Genomic DNA, 20,286 nt, shown 5'->3' on the forward strand with positions numbered 1-20,286 from the left:
ATTTAAGGCCCAACTTGGAGACTGCCCATAACCAAAAACCCAGGTTCTTCTCTTTCTCTATGACTACCCCTACTTCTAAGAACTCATCTCCAAGTTCTAGGAATCCTTACCTCATTCAAATTCTGGCCTGAGCTAGGCAGAACCAGTAAGTGCCATGTGTGATTTCAAGCTGTCTTCTTCCCGTGAAACTGGTCCCTCTGCAGGGCCTGCCTTCCCCTGCCTCCAAGCCCAGCATCAGCCCAGCCCTGCACCATCTTGGATGCCCCATAGCAAAGCAGCATCGGGGCCCAAGCAGTCTTCCTCCTGGGAGGCTCCTGGACTCCTCCCTTTGGCCTGCCTCACTGCCAATGCACCGGTTCCCACCTGGACCACAGCCATGGCTGCTGCATCAGTCTCCCCACCTCCAGCCATGCCCACACATTTCCTCTGTCCCTTTCTCAGCTTAGAACCTAGTGATAGAGCCACGGGACCCCTGTTTACCCTCCTTTCAGGGCTGCCGGCTGCTCTTGAAGCTGGCAGGCAAGGCCTTTCCTGTTCTGGCCCCTATTGGCTGTTCTAATATCAATTCTCGTTGGTGTCCCATGTATATACCCTCTGCTCCAGTGGTGGTGGTGGGGGCGGTGCTGGTGGGGGCAGAGGGAGATGGGTCATGAGGGTCATAGAACAGCCAAGTTTGGGGTCAGACAGACTTGGGCTCAAATTCTAGCCTTTCTAGGTGAAGACATTTTCAGCCCTCTCTCCAAGGGCCAAACTTTCTTGCTCACATCACAGCAAGCATATTCAAATGCACCGACCTGCCTCATGAAATAGAATTATTCTTGTTGCAAAATATTCAACAGTCTTTTTTACAAATCATCTCTTTGAAATTAGAACTACTTAGCAACAAATAATTTATGATTGTGATTTCTCCACAATTACTAATAAGAAATATATAAACATAAATAAATAAGCAAATATATATGTGTGTGTGTGTATATATATATATATATATATATATATATTCCTGACACAGAGCTCCTAAAACTCTTGTAAATAAGAGTGCTTAGGAGAATCTTCTAATACTTAGTCTTTGACCCCAGTTCCTGACATGGAGCCCTAAGATCTGTATAATTTCCTAAGGGCCCGGAGCATCTATCACCAAGCTCCTAAATCCCTTGGAATTTCCTGGATGAGAGGAACATCTTTTGTTCTAATGAGATGACTCTCAGTGGGCTCCTGGATGGGAAGTGGTCACCAGAAAGACCAAACCATGATTATAAGCTTAGAACTTTCAGGCCCCCCCACCCCCACCCCCAATTCTTCAGGGAGGGGAGAGGGGCTGGTAATGGAGTTAAGGACAATCATGTCTATATGGAGAAAGCCCCCCAAAAATCCTAATAGTATGGGGTTTGAGGTTGGTGAACACATCCACGTGCCAGGAGTGTGACACACCCCAACTCCACTAGGGACAGAAGCTCCTGCATTGGGGACCCTCCCAGACCCTGCCCTATGTAATCTCATCTGGCTGTTCAGCAATGCCCTTTATCATATCCCTTGTTACATAATTAGCTGGTAAATGTAAGTCCTTTCCTGAGTTCTGTGAGCTGTTAGTCTAGAAAATCATGGAATCCAAGAAGGGGGCTGTGGGAACCTGATTTGCAGCCAAGTAGGACAGAAGTTGTGGGTAACCAGGGGGTGAGCCTATTGTCTGCAAATGAAGTGGGACTTCAACTGTGAGTCTGAGCCCTAACCTGTGGGATCAGATGCTACCTCCAGGTAGACAGTGTCAGGGTTGAGTGGGACACCTTGTGGGTATTGCCGAGAACTGATCGGCATGAAGAACTCCACACATTTGGTCACAGAAACGTTGTGTGTGTGAGAACTTGGGAAACAAGAAAATCAAATGTACAGATTTTCAGAATGTCATGAAATGTGTGTGAGTATTAAAGAAAACCTGATCAAGCTGACATTACTTGTATATTGAACTTTTATGAAACGTTTCTATTTTGTCATTTTCTTTTGTGCTTTGGAGCCAATGTATTGTTTTTAGGGTCTCGTGTGTTGGTGAGTCTGTGGAAAACAGGGAGACCCCCCGACCAGTCATCTGATCTGCCCAGTGGGTCTCTTCTGAGGAAAGACCACCTGCCCCACAGCCAAGCAGGGGTTTCAGCGAGATGTCCTCCAGCACCTCATGGCTTGTTACTTATCTATGAATCTCTGTCCCCACTAGGCCATGCCTATTTTAAGGGTAGAAGCCATGTGCTGAGCTCCAGTGTCGGCCTGACATCTGGCCTAGAGGAGGCACTCAATGTGTGTTTGTCCCCTCACTGCTTCTAAAAAGGCCAGATTCATTTCAACAGCTGAACTCTTTGGCCTACTGTGTCCACACCTAGAACGCCCTTCTCTAGGCTCCCACCATCCTTCAAAGTCCAGCTCAATTTCCACCCCTTCAGAGAAGTCTTCTCAGACCCTCCCACCCATTCTCCCCTCCCCCTAGCTCTCAATATTGTTCCGGCACAGCACGGTTAGAACTCACAAAAACCATGAAGTGATGAGCAAAGAGGTGGAAAGTGTAGTGTTTAGAGACAGGGCATGGGATCAGAGAGGCTGGGGTTCTCATCCCAGTGATGTCCTCAGTGGCCTTGTGGCCTTGGGAAGGTCATTTCCTCCTCTGGCCCCTAATCTCCTCAGCTGTGGAAGGGGCCGGACATACTCATTGCGTGGGGCTGTAGGCAGATGCTGTGGAGCCTGGACAGGAATGGATTTGCAAGTTGTGAAGTGCAGTGCCGGGGAGGGATGAAGTTTAAGGTTACAAAGGAGAACAAGTAGGTGGGGCTGGAGCCTGGACTCGGGTGGGGATGTGAAGGGGGCTTACTTTGCTGACAGGTGAGTCTGAGACCGTCAAGACCTTTCGCCAAAAGCGAAGTTCATGCTTCTCCTTGGGCATCTCCCTGGGGAAGAAGAAGTAGGGGACGGCAGCCAGGGCCACTGCACCAGCGGAGATGAGGAAGCCCAGCCACCAGGCACCCACCCATCGGGGGTCCTTTGAGGTCAGGCTGATACCACCTGAAAGAGAAGACCATAGTGATGTTAGGATCAGGATCCCACCATCGGGGACTGGCTTCTGAGACGTGAGGTGACTTGGACCAAGAGTCAGGAGACCTGGGCTTCAGTGGTGGCTTTGCCAGTTACATCGCATTTGACCTTGACCCTTCTTGGACCTAGCTTTTTCAACTACCCAGGCATTGGGTGTAGTGGTCGATGTTATGGACTTGGGAAATGGACCGTTGAGTCTGAATTCCCATTACTAACATAACAACCTTGGGCAAATTACTTAACGTCTTTGTGCCTCAGTGTCTTCCTCTGTAAAATACAGACAGTAGTAGTACCTATATCACAGGTGATGAATCACAGAAACTGACTCATGTAAAGCATTTAGAATAGTGCCAGCACAGAGTATGTGCTGTATAGGCGTTTGCTCATCTTCCTCATCTTACTGTTACTATTGTGATTTATTATTATTATTATTATTGTTGTTGTTATGGTCAGGGCTACTCCTGTGCTTCTCAGCACAAGATTCTCATCAAAATCACCAGAGGCTTGTCAAAAATACCCAAGACCAACTTAAAACTACCACGGGGTGGGGTGGGAAGGTGACCCAGGAGTCTTACCTTTAACAAGTTCCCCAGGTGTAATCAGGACTAGACTATTCTAGATGTGCCTCCTGGCTGGAACGCCCACATCCCCCATCCAAGTCCTGACCTCAAGGCTGAGTCAGATACCTCCTCCTTCAATTGCTATAGCATCCACAAACACTTTATAAAGACACAGATGCATAATGACACCAACCCCATGAGCGGGGCTGGTTCCCAGGTGATTGGTCCTGAGCTTACCTGGCCAGGGGCCAGAGTACACAACTGGCACTCAGCAAATGTATCTGTAAAGCTGGGAATGAAGTTGTTTTTGCACTAAATCCCTCCTCCACCTATTATTTCCCCTGCTTCTGTGCCAGCCTGGCGAGCGTCAGCACACGTATCTCCCTGACTCCTCCGCTTCTCACACACCCAGCTGCGCCTGCAGCAGACACGCCGCGCCCACCCCCTGAAATCCCCCATAGAGAAAGTGTAGGGAGGTCAGTCCACAGGAACACCACATCTGCCTGTGAAGGTGCCACATCTGCCAGGATGATGTCAACTGAGCCAGAAAACACACACACCCCTTCCCCGGCACTGGGACGTGTCTGGGAAACCTAAGGACAATAACCAGAGCTCACGCTTGGCTCCTGGGCCCAGCTTTCTAGAAGAGAGGAAGGTGGGGCAAGGCTATTCCTAGCGAGACCTGTTCAGAGCTGCCCAGACCTGTCCTGGAGGCACCCTTGTGCAAAAATCAGAGAACAAGAAGCAGAATCTGCGTGTCCATCCATTCATACGTGTGTGACCTTGAGCTTTCTAGAGCTTGCTGAAAATCTCCAGGTGAGGGATGGGGCTTCTGAGTAGCAGGAAGTAGAAGGCATAGGTTGGGGCTTAGAGCTGCTTAGATGTGACAATCAGGCAGCTGAGATGCCGCAGTAACCTGTTCTAAAAGGAATCTTCTCCTATTCCCTGTAGGGTGCCAGAGCATGGGGACCCCTACCACTGCCCTCTCCTGGCGCCTTCAGGCCAAGCTTCCATCCTACTCCTTGGCCCACCCCAGCTACAACCTGGAGTAGTGACTGAGGTTCCCTAAATGGTGCCCTCGGCACAGGTTCCCAGACCCTTAAGTGGTCAAAACTAGAAAGGTCCTTAGAGGTCAACCCAGTAAGTTTCCATCTGAGGTAGGCCCAAGGTAACTGAGTCCTGCTCCAGAACTTCTCTCCTGCGTGCTTCTCCATTCCCCTGTCTGATGGCGCTTTACAGCTTATCTTCAGCTTTCATTGGATTCTGATTGCAGCTCTGGGAGGTGGACAGGACAGAGAGTATCTTAAAGATGAAGAAGCTGAGGCTCAGAGAGGTTAAGAGGCATGTCCAAGGTCAGTGGGGTTGCTGGGATTTGAACCTGAGTCCCTTGGCTCATTGTCTCCTATTAGACCAGCTATCCATAAGCTAGCTAGCATCTGTGTGCCCCCGGGGACAACTGTGCGCTCCTGAGGCTCACCTTCTGGCATCCGGTCGATGTCTACATAAAGGCGCAGCATGAGACCGCCCAGCCCATAGGCCATGCCTGGCCCCATCATGGTTACTGCAAACAGGATCCCTGCAACACAAAGGCTGGGTTAGTCTCCTCTGGCCCTGGCTTCCCTCAGCAGATCAGTGCCTGCCCAGTCTCTAATAGGCAAGAGCAGTTGGTTAGGCCCAGGAAACTCTAGGTCTTCTCTGGACCTTTACTGGTCACATGGAGCAGAGGTCAGGGACTCATGCCCAGCCCCTATTTGGGCCTCTCATCCCCCTTCCTCTGAGCCTGGCCCTCCCTCAGACCCCGGTTCTCACCAAGGTAGAGGGGCGAATTGCTGTTGTGGGCAAAATCATCGATGTAGGAGATGCCGAAGGGCTGAATGGGCACACCGCCCACGCCGAGCAGGGTCTGTGCCGTGAACATTATCCCCACCACAGCCAAATGTTGGGTCTCCGTGTAGCTTGAGCAGCTGCTGTTGGAGGGAGCTGGGGTTGGGTCTGGGACCAAGGTTTTGGACTGGCACAGAGAAGCCTCAAAATCCTGTGGCATGTCCACTAAGAGATGATAAAAAAATATTATGGCAAAAGCTAAGGCTTACAGAGCGTGCACCAGATGCAAGGTAGCATTTTAAGTGATGTATGTATAAATCATTTGACTCCCTCCCCCAACAAACCTAGAGGATGGTTGCCCTCATTACTCCCATTGTACAGATGAGGAAACTGATGCTCAGGCAGCAACTGGCAAAGGCAGAGCTGAGATTGGAACCCAGGAAGCTCAACTTAGAGTCTATGTCCTAAAACCACCCTATGCCACCTTTTTGAGGAGAGGTATGTAGAAATACCATGGCCACCATGGCTTTTGAGTAGGGAGGGGCTGTCAAAGGAAGTAGAGTTTGAACAAGGCCAAGAAGAACAAACAAGATTTTCCAGAAAGAGAAGGTGGAAAGGGTGTTCCAGGGAGAGGTCACGGCATATGCAAACCCAGGGGCTTGAGAAATTCAGCATGGCTGGCTCACAGAGGGTGAGGGGCAAAGCCAGGGCTGAGGGCAGGGCTGGGCAGGGGAGGGATGCTGGGCCTGGACTGTGGAGGGCTCTAGTGCCCTTGGCCTTCATTTTGGGTGGGCTCAGTGTCAGCTCAGGACACAGATGCAGAGTTCAGTAAAGGGGAATTTCTTAATTTAGTACCAGACAGTTGTTCCCTGTAGCTCACCAATATTTGGTGAGCAAACTTAAAGAGACCCTCATGCTATTATTATCCCAAATGTGGGTGTAGAAGTGGCTTTCTCTCTGTGGCAGGCCCAGCCCTTTATGGAAGCCAGGACTCTGAGAAAAAGCCACGTGAACCAGGGTCAAGGACCCTGACCTTCAACCAAGGTTGCCTGGGTAGAAGACTGGGAGACTTTGACAAGAAGCCTTCAGCCCATCTGGGCCTCAGTTTCCTCATCTGTCAAAAGAGTCTCCTAGAATGGAAATTCTACAGAAACTCAGAAGCACAATAATTCAGTGGCTCAGGGACTCTAGGGCCAAGCTACCTGGACATGTCATGGCCCCACTAGCTGTGGGCCTTCGGGAAATCCCTGTCTCTGAACATTGGTTTCCTTACCTGTAAAACGGGCTACTGAGAGAATACCTGCTATAAGGCTGTAAATGTTAAGAGTGGTGAGTGGTGCCCACACACAGCACCTACGAGACATTAAATGTGATGATTGTCATAGAGCCCTGTCTTCTTTGGCCACCCCTACTAACCCTAGTGCCTATCAGGGGGCCTGGCACATAAGTATTAAAAATAAATTAATTAATGTTGGGTGAAGAATGAGTGAATGAAATAGCCTGGAATACCAGAGCAGGATGAGGGCTCAGAGGTCACTGAGCCTCATCTCTCATCGAAGACTGAGGCTCAGGCAGGAGAAGGCTTTACTCAGGGTTTCACAGGGCTCCTGTGGCAGAGGGGTGTTCTATGGCAGGGAGGATGAAGAAGAACGTGTATGACTCTGTACAGAAAAAGCTCTGTGAAAGTGGAAATTCTGGACACAGAAATTTTTTTTTTCAGCCTTCCATCCAGCCTCTTGACCGCTTTCCACTCAGGCCTAGATAACAGCTCTGAGCTCTTCATGCACACTATCTACTTCTGTACTTCCCTTGCCATTACCCTTGTGGTTCCTTCCACTCGAAATGCCCTCCTTCCCCCACACTGCAGTCCACTCAGAGCTCTAGTGGCTCTCTCTAGCTGACTCCCAAGGAGTTGGACTCTTTCCTGGGGCTGGTGCTACAGAGTGGGAGCCCCAGGATGTGCGCTGATGAGAAGGCAGGGGAGGGAGGGAGGGAGGAAGGATGCTCTTTGAGACACTCCTCCCCTGGAAGCCTTCCATGATGCTAGGCTGGGGCATGGGCTCCTTCAGTCCCTGTGCTTCTCTTCTCACACAAGGGACACACTATAGGGTTTTTCTTTGCCGTCTCCTGTCCCAGACTGGGAGCCCCCTGCAGGCAATATTGAGTCCCCTGAGAGGGCCTGACACAAAGTCTGCAGCACGAAGGGTTTCTTGGGTGGATCACTGGATGGATGGATGGATGGATGGATGATGGATAGATGGATAGATGGGAGGGTGGATAGATGGACGGGTAGTTAGATGGGTGAATGCATCGAAGGGTAGATAGATGGGTGAATGGATTGATAGGTAGATAGATGGGTGAATGGATCGATGGGTAGATGGGTGAAGGGATTGATGGGTAAATACATGGGTGGATGGGAGAGAGAAGGAATAAAGCTCAGGCTTCTTAGGTTGTTCTCCAAGGGACGGGCATCTATCTGTCCAATAGGCCCTCAACAAAATCTCACTGGGCTAAACAGGGGCTTCACTACTCCTCTCTAAAATTCTTTCATTTTTTAATTTGTTCATTCACTCATTCATTCTTTCATTAACATCTTGGCTTCTTGTGAGGACTAAATAAATGCATGAATACACCTAAATACTCAGAACAGTGTCTGGTACACCATAAGTGGTATGTGACACCGTTATTACTATTTCGCAAACCTTTCCCGAGGACTTACTACGTGCCAGGCCCTGACGGAGGCTGTGTTGTAATTCACCCCACCTGAAAAATACAGTGACATATAAGCAGGCCCTCACTAAGAGAGGATCAGAGGGTTTCAGCCCTCCGCCCCAAGACAACCCCACTCTCCAGGACTGCCAGAAGGACCCACCCGGACTGGGACTGAGGGAGTGGAGAGGAACGGAAAATGCCCGTTCTGACCAACGGGCCTGGGGATGGGCCCCGGTGCATGGTAACGCGGCTCCTCACGTACGTCTCCAGCCCAGCCCTTCCTGGTCTTACCGGGGCTGGCATGGTCGTAGCGGTATGGCTCCGAGATGAAGTGTGGGAGACTCATGAGCAGGCCTGCCAGGGCCACAAGGACAGCCCCATAGCCGATCAGTCGGGGCCGGTGGACTCGGCTGCCAAAGTAGCTCACAAACACAATCAGGGCTGTGTTCCCCACCTGCCGAGGGATGAGGGGACCCATTCGAATGGAGCAGAGCCGCCAGAGGCCAGCACCACCCTCACTTCTGTCACCAATCTGGGGTTCCCATCCGAATAAAGGACTAGCTGGCTGAATGAGAATCATCTGGGCCCCTCTTATGCAGATTCTGGGTCCCCCTAGGAGGGTCCCCACTGTCCCATTAGGGGAGAGAAATGAGGGCAGAGCGGACAAGGCTAGCAGTTCAATTTCATTCTGGAAAATGGGTTGGACCCCATGTTAGAACATGGAAGGGGGGGACAGTTAAGGAAAGGTTGTTAAGTTTCTGGGATATCACAATTGAGGCAAACAAATAAAATCTAAAGCCAGAGGGCTAAGAATTTCTTGGAATTTCAAGCCTTAGAATAAAAAACTTAGGATGTGGGCACTGGAGGGGACTTGAGAGCTTGCAGCGATGGGGCAGGCTCTACGACCAGCAGCTGAAATGTGCTGCCCATTGCTTTTTGGCTGTGACACTCGCCCTGAGCCCCAGGCTCCTCGCTGCTGGGGGGGTGAGGCAGTATCTGCAAGAGAGTTGGTAGGTGGACCAAGTCTGAGAAGGGTAGCCACTCTCCATTTTATAGACAGGACACTGAGGCTCTGGGGGGTGGGGGGGGGTGAGTGGTGGAGTGGCTTCCCTAAGGTCCCAGAGCTAGGTAATGACCTTTCCTTCCCACCTCTGACATCTGGAGGTGGGGTCTGAGAGATATCTGAGGGTGCCGTGTAGTCGGCAGGCCTTGGGTTGAATGTGACACATCACCCCAGGGGGAGACAACTGCACAGAAATCTGCTGTGGGGAGGGGAGAAAGGGTACTGTGGACAGTGGCCCTTCTCTGAGGTGGAAAACATCTGGTGGAGGGGGGGGGCTGGGGCACAGCTGGACCCTGATCTCTAAATCCCCCCAAAGTAGCCTGTCCCCTCCTCGTCACTTGGCTGTCGGCCCCAGACTTGTGGATCTCTGGGCAACTCTGAGGAGACACTCATCCCATGGTATGGCTCCCTTCCCCCACCACCCACTGGTCCACAGTTCTGCCTTTGATCTAATTTAAATCTCTCCCTCTACTATTGAAGTGACTTCCTCTGATTCCTTCCTGGGACAGGCAACAGCCAGGTCCCTGGAAAGGTAAAGGAACCAAAGGGAGAGTGGGTAGACACGGGAATTCTGACTAGCTCTAAAATACCCCATACCCCCCGTTAGAGTGCCCCCGAGGGCAGGACTGCCAGTGCTCTGACGTTACAGGGAGGCAGAGGTCAGTTTCTCTACCGGAACATGAGAAAGGAGCTAGCTGAGGAGAAAATCTTAGGGGAGGAAGCTGTAATGGGGTCACCTGTGGGCACCAGGAGGGGAAGGGCCTATGTCATGTTGGTGAGAGAGGAGGATGAGGAGGCCAGGTGAGAGTCGCCCTCAACGCCCACCCCTGTGACTGCTTCAGGGCCAGTACCTCATTGAAGGCAGCCAGCAGCCCTGAGGTCTGACTGGAGAGGCCGAAGCGCTTCTCCACTGTGGAGATGGAGCTCTTGAGGTAGCCGGAGATCATGAGCTGTGCCAGCTGCAGCAGGCTGTGGCACAGGACGAAGAACTGCCGGAGGGGCCAAGGCGGTGGCAGCCGGCGGGGGAGCAGGGAGACAGGTGGGGATGCAGTTAGAGAGGGTGGTGGTTGGGAGACAGAGACGGAGTTGGGGGAAGGGAGGAGCAAGGAATAAAGATGGGGAAATAGAGTCAGAGGAGATAGACACACAGGAGAGAGAGAGAGTAAGGACAGGAGGGCCAAGAACAAGAGGGGCGAGAGAAAGAGAGAGAGAGTTATTGGAGTAGCCCATGGCTTCTCGCACAGGCCTAAAAACTACACAAGCTGTCCTGGGTGCCACCTCAGACCCACATGACTGAGAGTAGGGTCTTTGTGGGGCCAAGAATGATGGGAGTCACTCTGACCCTCAGAGCCCACCTGGGCTAGACTGGACCGTCCTCCCTATTCCACCACCCTGTCCCCTTTCTCCGGGAAGTTCTCCTGGATCCTTCCCTACTCACTCCACCCGGTCCTCCCCTTAGAGCTCCTCTGGGAGACCACGTGCACACACCGAATCCCCAAACTGCCCACCCCACCCAACTCCACCCTAAACGTCTGGCCTCCCTCCTGGTGAACTGGCAGTATTCCCAAGAGAAGGAAAACTTGCTTCAAAGAAGGGTGTTTATTCCAGAGCTTAAAAACAGTCTCTCTGTTCCTGAGTCTTGGTTTCCTCTTGCACACAGCAAGGACGACATCCCTGCCACTCAGGGTGACTGCGAGGACTAAACAAGACGTCACTCGGCACAGGCCCTGGCACCCAGGGGTCACTTGCATTTTTAGGGCTGCCCTTGGTGGAGCCAGAGCTCCCCAATATTCATACAGATAGGATCTCTGGGGTCCTTCTCTTTCCTTGCAGGGACATGGGGAGGCAAGGAGACTGGTGCCCCACTGCCTCCGGGGCAGCCCTTGTTTCTTCTCAGGAAGGAGGGAACATGTGCCCAAAACTAAGCTAAATGCTTTGGTAGATTGTCCCTTTGACTCTCACAGCCACCCAATTCTACAGATGAGGAAACTGAGACTCAGAGAAAAGCAGCAGCTTGCTTGGAGTTACACGGCCTTCTCTGCCAGGTCCAGACACCCCTGCTCCCGGCAGGCCCTGAGAGATACCTTGATGCTATAGAACACACTTCGTTGCAAGTCCTGAGAGTTTGGGCTGGCCTTGCCTTGAGGTATGTCTTCTGTGCTCATCATGGCCTTGGTGTCCTTGTCTGACATCTGGGGCTCCTCACCCACTGGACCTGTGGGAGAGACATCCAGGAGGTGAGGGTAGAGATGGAATCCCAGAGGATGTCCCTGACTCAGGTCACCCAAGGTATTCCAGGCGTTGGTGAGAATCTGAGAGTCTGAGCACCTTCAGCCTCCCTGAGTCCCAGTGATGGGAGGGCCCTTCCTAAGAGGGTATGTGCCCCACGTGCCCATGCTGGCCAGATCCTAACGGGAAACACCTATCTCACAGTGACTTCATTCCTTTCCCAGCATAAACCTTCCTTCTAGGGAGGCATTGCTGGCCACACTACATAAGTTTCAAGCAAGGTCTCCAGGAGTAAGAATGTGCAGACTTAGACCCCCTTGGGCCTGTAGCTGTGAGACATTGGTGCTCATAGAGGCTGAGTGGCTGTGGGTCTGTCTGGTTCGGTGTGGGATCACAGGTTCGGGGTCAGGTGCAGGGTCAAGGCTTGGTCCACGGTCAGGTAAAGGCTTTTCCTGGGAGTAGTTCAGAACAGTTACCAACACCCCCACAGGGCACCATCCTGCATGTAATCATAGAGCTAACCAGCCCAATCTCTAACTCATGAGTCAAACCATATTGCTAGTTGGTGCAGAAATGGCCCTCAGAGGTCATCCCATTTAACTACCTCCCTCACCCTGGACAAACTGAACTCCCCAAGTGTTGTGATGACTCAGGAAGCAGAGCTATGGTTAGAACCTGGACCCTTGGCCCCATCAGTCATGTCTGGGTTTTTCCATGGAAACCGGTAACCGTGTCAGCATCTTACTCACTGCAGTGAGAGGAAAGCTGAACCCCCACAAGGGCATCTCCTGGGGCCTCCTGACGTTCTTTTGTTTTGTTTTTTAATTTTTTAATGTTTATTTATTTTTGAGAGAGAGAGAGAGTGCAAGCAGGGGAGGGGCAGAGAGAGGGAGACACAGAATCTGAAGCAGGCTCCAGGCTCTGAGCTGTCAGCACAGAGCCCGACGCAGGGCTCTGACCCACAAACCATGAGATCATGACCTGAGCCCAGGCACCCCTCCTGATATTTAATCTCAGTAAGGAGCTTGAAGTCCAGCCTTGGGAGACTCCACGCCTCCACCTAGATGGAAACCCCCACCACCTTGGCCTTCCTCCTTTTCTGGAGCCCCACTTCCTGCGGAAGCCTCCTCCATTGTTTCATATGTTTCTCAACCTGGCAGGAGTTTCCCCTCATTCAACAAGCTCCTTCTAGAGTCTGGGAATGGACTCAGGACACCTCTGACCCAGGTAGGGGGGTAGGGACTCTCCATCTCCAGACCCAGAAGGCAGAATCAGGGAGGGGCTACAGAGGCCTGGAACCACCACAGCCAAAGGTTTGTGCTCCTCACACGAGGTACCTGAGAGCCTGAGGAATTTCTTTTTAATTGGGATATAACTCATATACCATAAAACTCACCCTTTTAAAGTACACAATTCAGTGCTTTTTGGTATATTCAAAAGGCTATACATCATCACCACTAATTCCAGAATGTTTTCATCATCTCAATAAAGAACCCTATACCTGTTAGCAGTCCTGCCTCCCCTCCAGCTCCTGGCAACCACTAATCTATTTTCTGGCTCTCTGGGTTTGCCTATTCTGGATATTTCATATAAATTCATATACACAAAATAGTACAATATGTAATTATTTTGCGCCTCACTGCTTTCACGTAGCGTAATGTGTAAGGTGCCTCCATGTTGTTGCACGTATGAGTACCTCCTTCTTTTTATGGCTGGACAACATTCTATTTTGTGGATGTAAATCACATTTTGTTTATCCATTCATCTGTTGAAGGACATCTGGATTGTATCAGGTGTTGTGAACATTCATATATCGTACACATTTTTGTGTCAACATGTGTTCTCAGTTCCTTTGGGTATGTAGCCAGGAGCGGAATTCCTGGGTCATGTGGCAACTCTGTTCAACTTTTTAAGAAACTACCAAACTGTTTTCCGAAGTGGCTGCGCTGTTTTATACTCCCACCCTCAGCATAGGATGGTTCTAATTTCTCCACATCCTTGTTAAAGAGTTATTATCATGTCTCTTTGAGGATAGACATCGTAGTGGGCATGAAGTGATATCTTGTATGGTTTTGATTAACATTTCCCTAATGACTAATGATGTTGAGTCTTTTCACTTACTTCTTGGCCATTTGTATATCTTCTTTGGAGAAAGGTCTATTCAGATAGCTTGAGGAATTTGAGGAAATGAAAGTGTGTGTGGCTGGGGAGGAATCCCTTTGGGGGATGTAAGTATTCAGAGGAAACAAGGAGATATTGAAACAAAAGTGACACCTGACCGGGAGGAGATAAGGGGCTGGCCCAGTGAAGTGGGGGTGGGATGGGCTCTGTGGAGGTCACTGAGGAGAAAAGGAGGTGAGGGGGCTCCAGGTGAACTTGCCCAGAGGAGGCTGATAGGACGTTTGCAAGCCCTGGTTCCACTCACCAGCATAGACGGTCACCTACTACAGCAGAGATTCTGGGCTACACGCTTTACATGCAACTCAGCCTTCACATGCACACAAACCTCTCCATAGCTCTGTGCCTTTGGTGCTCTCGTTATCTCTGTATCTGATGAGGACAGAGGCTCAGAAGTAGCTAGCTCTGCTGATTAATGTCGGTGCAGAGACTCAAGCCCAGGTGTTAACCTCAACATCACTCCATGTTCCTTGCACAGTATGGATGAGGGGAAGACGCTCTTCTCTGTCTGAGCCCAACCAAGCCTAACCAGGCCACCTGAAAGGGGCCAGTGCTCACCCATCAAGGGGGCAGGCCAACCAGATGATGAGGCTGGAGCTGAGTTGGGGGGTGGGCAGAAGTCGCTGACCAGGAGCCCCAGCTCTGAAAGAAGTCCAGGATATGGATGAGGGAGGCGGACAGAAGATCAGTGGACCAGCTTAGAACGTTCCACCTTCCTGTGGTCTAGTAGAGGGAAGCTGTGGCCCCTGGGATCTGAAAGCAGCCACCAGTTAGTGCGCAGGGTGGTCAGTTGGTCACTGAACACTGAACGGGGCTGGTCAGGCAGGTAGCCAGACCTCTCCAAGCTCTTCCTGTGGGCTGAGGCCTCTGAGTGAGCTGGCAGCAAACAGTCCAACTCTGTGAATAAGGACAAAGCTCCACTCGACAGGAGGATCCTGAGACCAGGAAAGTAGGTCCTCCTTATGTGACATCTCTGAGGACCTTCCCATCCAGTGAAAACTTTGTCAGGGGTCATCCCTGACAGAAGAGCGGGCAGCTGTGGAGGTGAACCTGGGCTGGGACTGGGTGTCCTGTGGGAATGAGGGGAGAGGCAGGAAGTCAGGTTCCAGGAAAAAATCGGAGTCTGTTTCTCTCCCAGGTGAGCAACCAGGTTTGGGGGCTTTAGGTAGGCCAGGTGGTTCCCAGGGCTGGAGCCCATGCCCCTAGAGGGGCAGGCAAGGGGTCTGTGTGTCTGTCAGTTGGTTACATGGCTGGCCACGCACACAGGCCAACTCATGTCCATCAGCTGGTAAGTCACTGGTCTGGCTGTCTCTCAGAAGACTTGTCTGTTCAGACAAGCTAAACTAGCTAGCTAGCCAGTCAGACAGTCATCTTGAATGTCTGTCAGAGACCTTCAGTTCACTGAAGGAGAAACTCTGAATGTCTGCAAGGCAGAGGCAGAGCCTCTGGGCTCTGGCCTGGGGTCTCGCTGCCCCCTCCATGACAAGAGTCAGTATTCTTCACACCAGCTGGATCCATGGTGATGGGGACCAAGGTTTCAGAAAGTAGCCTGACAGGAAGGACTACCTTTCTCTGCCTGTTCTTTGCTGGAAAGGCTCAAAGTCTGGCCTCCTCCAGCCACCTCCCAGCTGCAAAAAAGAAAATTCCAGGCAGGTGTGGGGCTGAGTGTAGGTTTCAAAGTCCTCAGACCTAGGCCCGAACCCCAGCTCTGCCACCGGCAGCTGTGTGAGCCTGGACATGCCCTTTCATCTCAGAGGAAACATCTGAGCAGTTTCCTCATCTAAGTGAGGCATCTAGGGGGGCTGGCTCAGGCCTGGGATACAGTAGGCCCCACTGAGGACGATTGCCCTCCCCTCTCCTTATAACCTTCAAGTGCTTCCGAGGCCACAAGGTCAAACTGAACCCATTCCCTTCCATGTGCACCTGACCCCTCCAAGTTAACACTCCTTCTTCCATCCCTAGATTGTCTCTCCCTTTCATCCAGGTCCCCATTTACCACAAGACCTGAGGACCTGAACCCCTTCCCTCCATGCACACTCACTGGCTTTAGAAGCAATTGCCCAGGTTTCAATCCCCACTGGCTGCAATCCTGCTGTGTGGTTTTGGACCAGTGGCCCCTTTGCTTTCTCATCTGTGACAGGGCCTGTAATCCCTACATCCCAGTACACAAAGCACCCACCGACAATCAGATCCTTCCACCCCATGTTTAGCCTGGACACTGAAAGCCTGGAACCACATCTTATGGTCTGCACTAACTTGACTTTGCAATTCCACTGTCTTCATTAGCATTTTTTCTTCTTACTCTTCCCAGACTGACCAGCTCAAGCAAATGGCTTGATTGTTCATTACAGGGACTTCCTGAAAGACTGCTGGACTCTTCAAGGGAAACCATCAACAGAGTGTGTGCCTCTGATTCTTTGAATCTCTGTGCACAAAATCCTTACCTTCTGTTTCCACCAACAAACTGTTGTATCATGATTCCTACCCAATCCCAGTCAAGCCTCCCTCTTCCACCTCCCTCCCCATACTAAAGGACCTGCCTTAAAACAAACTTTCAATTCTCAACAAATATTGACCTTGCCTCCCCACTCTGAATCGTGCCAAAGCTTTGAGAAGTGGTATTATCCCTTATCATGGTAAACTTGGTCTTACCAACAGGTTATGTCAGTAATATGTGGGGAGCCAGCATGGATACAATACATAGCAGATGTTCAGTAAATGTTGTTTTATTCCCCATCAGGCAGCCAGTCTTTCCGTTAGCTGTCTATCCTGACACAAACTCCCGACAGACCTCCATACTTGCTTTGTGACTGCAAGGAACATTACCACATCTGGAACTTGAGAATTCAGAAAAAGTTCAACCCAGGAAGGCTGGAAAGTTGGGAGGCTGGGAGACTCAGCTCTCTGGCTCACCCTAATCCTCTACAAGAAGGGACTTAGAGGAGCTTGTCTGAGGGGCTATCACAGACCAAGCAATACTATGTGCTGTGCTTGGTTAGGCTGGGCTCCCTCACCAATCCTCCAGACAACCCTTTGAGACAGCTGTTGTGACCCCATGATATAGAGGAGGAAACTGAGGCACAGAGGGAAAGCAACTTACCCAGAGTCCTGGGGCTGGTGAATGGGAAAGCCTGGACCAGAACCTGGATCTATCTGACTCCTGGGCCCCCAACAGCAACCATAAGAAGGTTGGCTGCAAAGATGGCATTAGAACACATGAAAAATTATCCCCATGTAGCCATTTCTTATTCTGACCTGGTTTCCTGCCTGTGAATTGTCGAAGGTAGTTTTATGGGAATAGTCTTCCATTCTACCAGCTGATTCTTTAGCTAGTCAGTCATTCCCTGCAAGTCAACAGCCTCTCCTGATGACCTCAGAGAGTGCTGCAGAGAGAAATGAGGGAAGGGGGACATGTGGGGATCTAAGTCCTATACTCTGGGGGACCTAAGTATGGTGGGAGTTCAGGACTCATCACCAAGGCCCAGAATTGAACTTTCAGGAGGGATCTGCTGAGAAATGTGACAGTTCCCACATCCTGAGAACTAAGGAGGGGTGGGGTCAGGGCAATGACTCTTTCTCTCAAGAAAGAGCCTGTCTCCAGCAGAGAGAGCAAGATCAAAGATCACTTAGACCCAGTATGGCCTTGGGCCAGCAAGTAGACTTCACTGAGCCTCTGCAAGATAGGAATACTAAACCTTGCCTCTGAAGCCTGTGTGAGGGTCACACAGGATAACACCCTTTGTCAATATCAGGATGTCCCACAAGTAGCAATTTCGTCAGCCTCTGCCCCAAACTCACTAGGGAATCTATTTCCAGGTGTGGTCACCAGGCCCCAGAATAACTCATACTCCTTCCTGTGGGAGACTCAGGCCTGGTGTCACTCTCTCACCTCCTTCTGATCCCTGAAGCAATACAGCCCCTCTGGATGCCTCCCTCTGCCATTTCTTGTCCTCTCCCCAACCCATCTCACCAGCTGCATTCAAACGTCTTTTTTTTTTCCTAATAACTTCCCTGTGCAAGAGAACGAAAGTTCTCTCCTCCACACTCTTTGCCAAAGCCACCAAAGGAACTAGCAGAGATAGAGTATAGGGCAGAGGTTACAATGGGGAGGCCCTGGCCAAAGGCCCATGTACAGTTGTGTGGGCTGTGCACCACAAAGTGAATGGTGCCCTCTGGAGTGGTGTGGCACATGGCAGTCCTGCCTGGGTGGGGTACATCTGACTTCTAGACATTTTGGGGGGCTTGCACAATGCTTGCTTTCTCAGTGTTTTTAAGCTGGTTGCCAACATTTAAAAACAGGAAACTTGACATAAACTCCAGATTTTTTTGCTTCTTTTTGAAAGATTAGCAGATCTGGCAATACTGGGCCCACATTCTCATATGCCAACACTCAGCTGGTCCAAGCTTCTGGGCCTGCATGTGGCAATTTGCCCTGTTGGAGTCTCTTTGGTGGGGGGGTGCTTGTCTGGTCTGTTTGATGGACCTCTTCACCTGCTTGTGACTCCACAGCAATACTGGGCCAGGGGAGTCCACTGGACAGGAAGCCAGGGCTAGGTTAACGCTTTGAGGAATGAGGAAACAGGACCAGAGAATGCTATGATTTGCCCAGGGTCACCATGTGGGAAGAACTGGTCTCTGCTGGTTCTAGAAGTCACAATGAAGATTTATTCCACATATCCTGACAGCAACCTGAGGCAGGCCTCTGGGGACCCAGAGGCCAGCAGCCCCAGTCCCTGTCCTCAGGGAGCTCCCAGTGTATGTATGGGGGGGGGGGTGCGCGGAGGCAGACATCTAACACAGAATCACAGTGAAATGTGCTCACTGATGTGATACAAGGAGTTTCAAGCCTACAGAAACAGAGCAGAGGCCCCAGCCTAGACTGCAAGTTTCTGGAAAGCTTCCTAAAGGAAGAAACATCAGAGAAAAGGGCAGAAGTATCAAAGCACAAAGAATGCTCAGGGAACAAACAGTCTGACAAAGCTGGAGCCCTGGGGCCAAGGTTGAGGGGGTGAGACTAGAGTGCTTGGAGGAGCCAGCCTTGACAAGCCTTGAATGCCAGACTGTAGGGCTGGGCTTTGTTCTAAGCTCAAGGATGAGGTCCGATTTGGCCTCCTGGGAGACCTCCATGTCTCTGCGGGGAACGTGGAGAAGTCAGGCGGTGGGCAGGGATTAGGGCAAAGGCAGGGGTGGGGTCCAGAGCAGCAAGGGACTCTGGGGCCTGGGTCAGGTAGTGGCAGTGGGAATGGAGAGTAACAAGCCAAGGTACCACAGTGGGAAGTAGGATGGGCAGGACTTCATGGAAAATCAGCTATGGGGGTTGCAGGAGGCTGAGGAATCCTGGGGGCAGGGGTGGAGTGGGGAGAGGCACAGCTCTGCATCTGGACATGCCAACATTGAAGGCCAGGATTATAGTGTGGTACTGAGTGGTGAGCTCAGCCTTGGCCATGGTGAGCTTGGGGTGGCCAGGGGGCACCAAGGGAGAAATGCCTAGGAGGCCACGGGCTCCAGGAGAGCCCATGAGGGGATATGGGCTGGAGCCAGATCTCTGGCTGTCTGGAGACATGAGTGGAGAGAAGGTAACAGAAACCACAAGTGGGCAACTTGCCCAGTAAGAGTGAGACACCTCTGCCATGTGCCCCATCTGAAGAGAACAGAACGAAAGAGAAACCCGCCCTGGAACTGTGGTCAGATGCCAAGGTCAGGGGAGGGGACAGTGTTCCAAAGGCGCCAAGATGTTTTTGGAAAATCCACCAGCCTCCAGCACTAATGCACGCACAGCCCCCACAGCCCAAGCCTGGGAAGGGAAATATCCCCCACGGCAAGTATTGGGCAATCTGTCCCTCATAACAACAGCAGACAGCTCTCTCTGGAAGTGCTGGGGTAGAAGGAGGCCAGTGTGGCCAACCCTTGCATCGAGCCCTTCTTACCTCCTTGCTCTGTATTCCCTCGGCTTGCTGGTCCTTCTTGCCTAGCTCCTGCAGCCCATACCAGCTGTCTTTCCTTCCATAAAACCCCTTCCTGGGCCAGTTTCCTAAGCCCTTACTCTGGGCCACAGGGCTGGTCAGTCTCCTGCACTACTTATGTCCCCCTGATTAAGCAGTGAACTCCCTAGGGCAGAGCCTGTCCCGTCCTGTGTCCCGAGGGATCATGTCAAGTGCTTGCTGAAACCCTCTGGGTCAGAAGACTTTGGATTCAAATATTTGCTTTGTTACATTGTAGCTATGTGACCTAGGGCAGTTTATGTAACCCCTGTAAGCCTCATTTTCCTTCTCTGGAAGCGAGGGAAGAGTGCCCGTCTCGTGGCGTATTTGTAGGATTGAAGGAAAATGCTGTGCCGGGTACATTGCAGTCCTCAACAACAGTTAGCCCCCTCCTCCTTTCCCACCCCATCCGCAACATGTGAGTACAGACACCTCAGCCTCAAGAGGGCAAGGCCCCCAGGAACTGTTCCCGCTTCATCTACCCACCCCTAGCAAACATTATTCTCTGGCCCTGTAGATGCTTGACCTTCCCCAAATTCATCCTGTTCTTTTCACCCCTCAGCCTTTGCATGTACTGTACCCTCAGCCTGGAGTGTCCTTCCTCCCCAGCAAACCACTTCTTATCTTTCAAGACCTGGCTCAGCTTAAAAACATGGTTGTTGAA

At 51.3% G+C, this 20,286-nt stretch overlaps 1 protein-coding gene across 3 annotated transcripts in view; it reads right to left on the reverse strand.

The window, feature by feature from the left end:
• The window catches only part of SLCO2B1 (solute carrier organic anion transporter family member 2B1), a 46,918-nt gene that overhangs the window by 22,763 nt on the left and 3,869 nt on the right, over nt 1-20,286 (reverse strand). The window contains exons 1-7 of one of the 3 annotated variants that reach the window (XM_042958532.1): nt 16,742-16,814; nt 11,319-11,449; nt 10,086-10,223; nt 8,463-8,625; nt 5,445-5,684; nt 5,113-5,211; nt 2,855-3,045 (exon numbers count right to left, since the gene is read on the reverse strand). In XM_042958532.1, the coding sequence (XP_042814466.1) occupies nt 2,855-3,045; nt 5,113-5,211; nt 5,445-5,684; nt 8,463-8,625; nt 10,086-10,223; nt 11,319-11,426 (939 nt within the window). In that variant the 5' untranslated portion in view covers nt 11,427-11,449; nt 16,742-16,814. Of the gene's footprint in view, nt 1-2,854; nt 3,046-5,112; nt 5,212-5,444; nt 5,685-6,732; nt 6,758-8,462; nt 8,626-10,085; nt 10,224-11,318; nt 11,450-16,741; nt 16,815-20,286 lie in introns of those variants that run through there. The other 2 variants (XM_007080833.3, XM_015536988.2) reach the window with 2 other exon arrangements.

Source organism: Panthera tigris, chromosome D1 (assembly GCF_018350195.1).
Source record: "Panthera tigris isolate Pti1 chromosome D1, P.tigris_Pti1_mat1.1, whole genome shotgun sequence".
Classification (NCBI taxonomy): domain Eukaryota; kingdom Metazoa; phylum Chordata; class Mammalia; order Carnivora; family Felidae; genus Panthera; species Panthera tigris.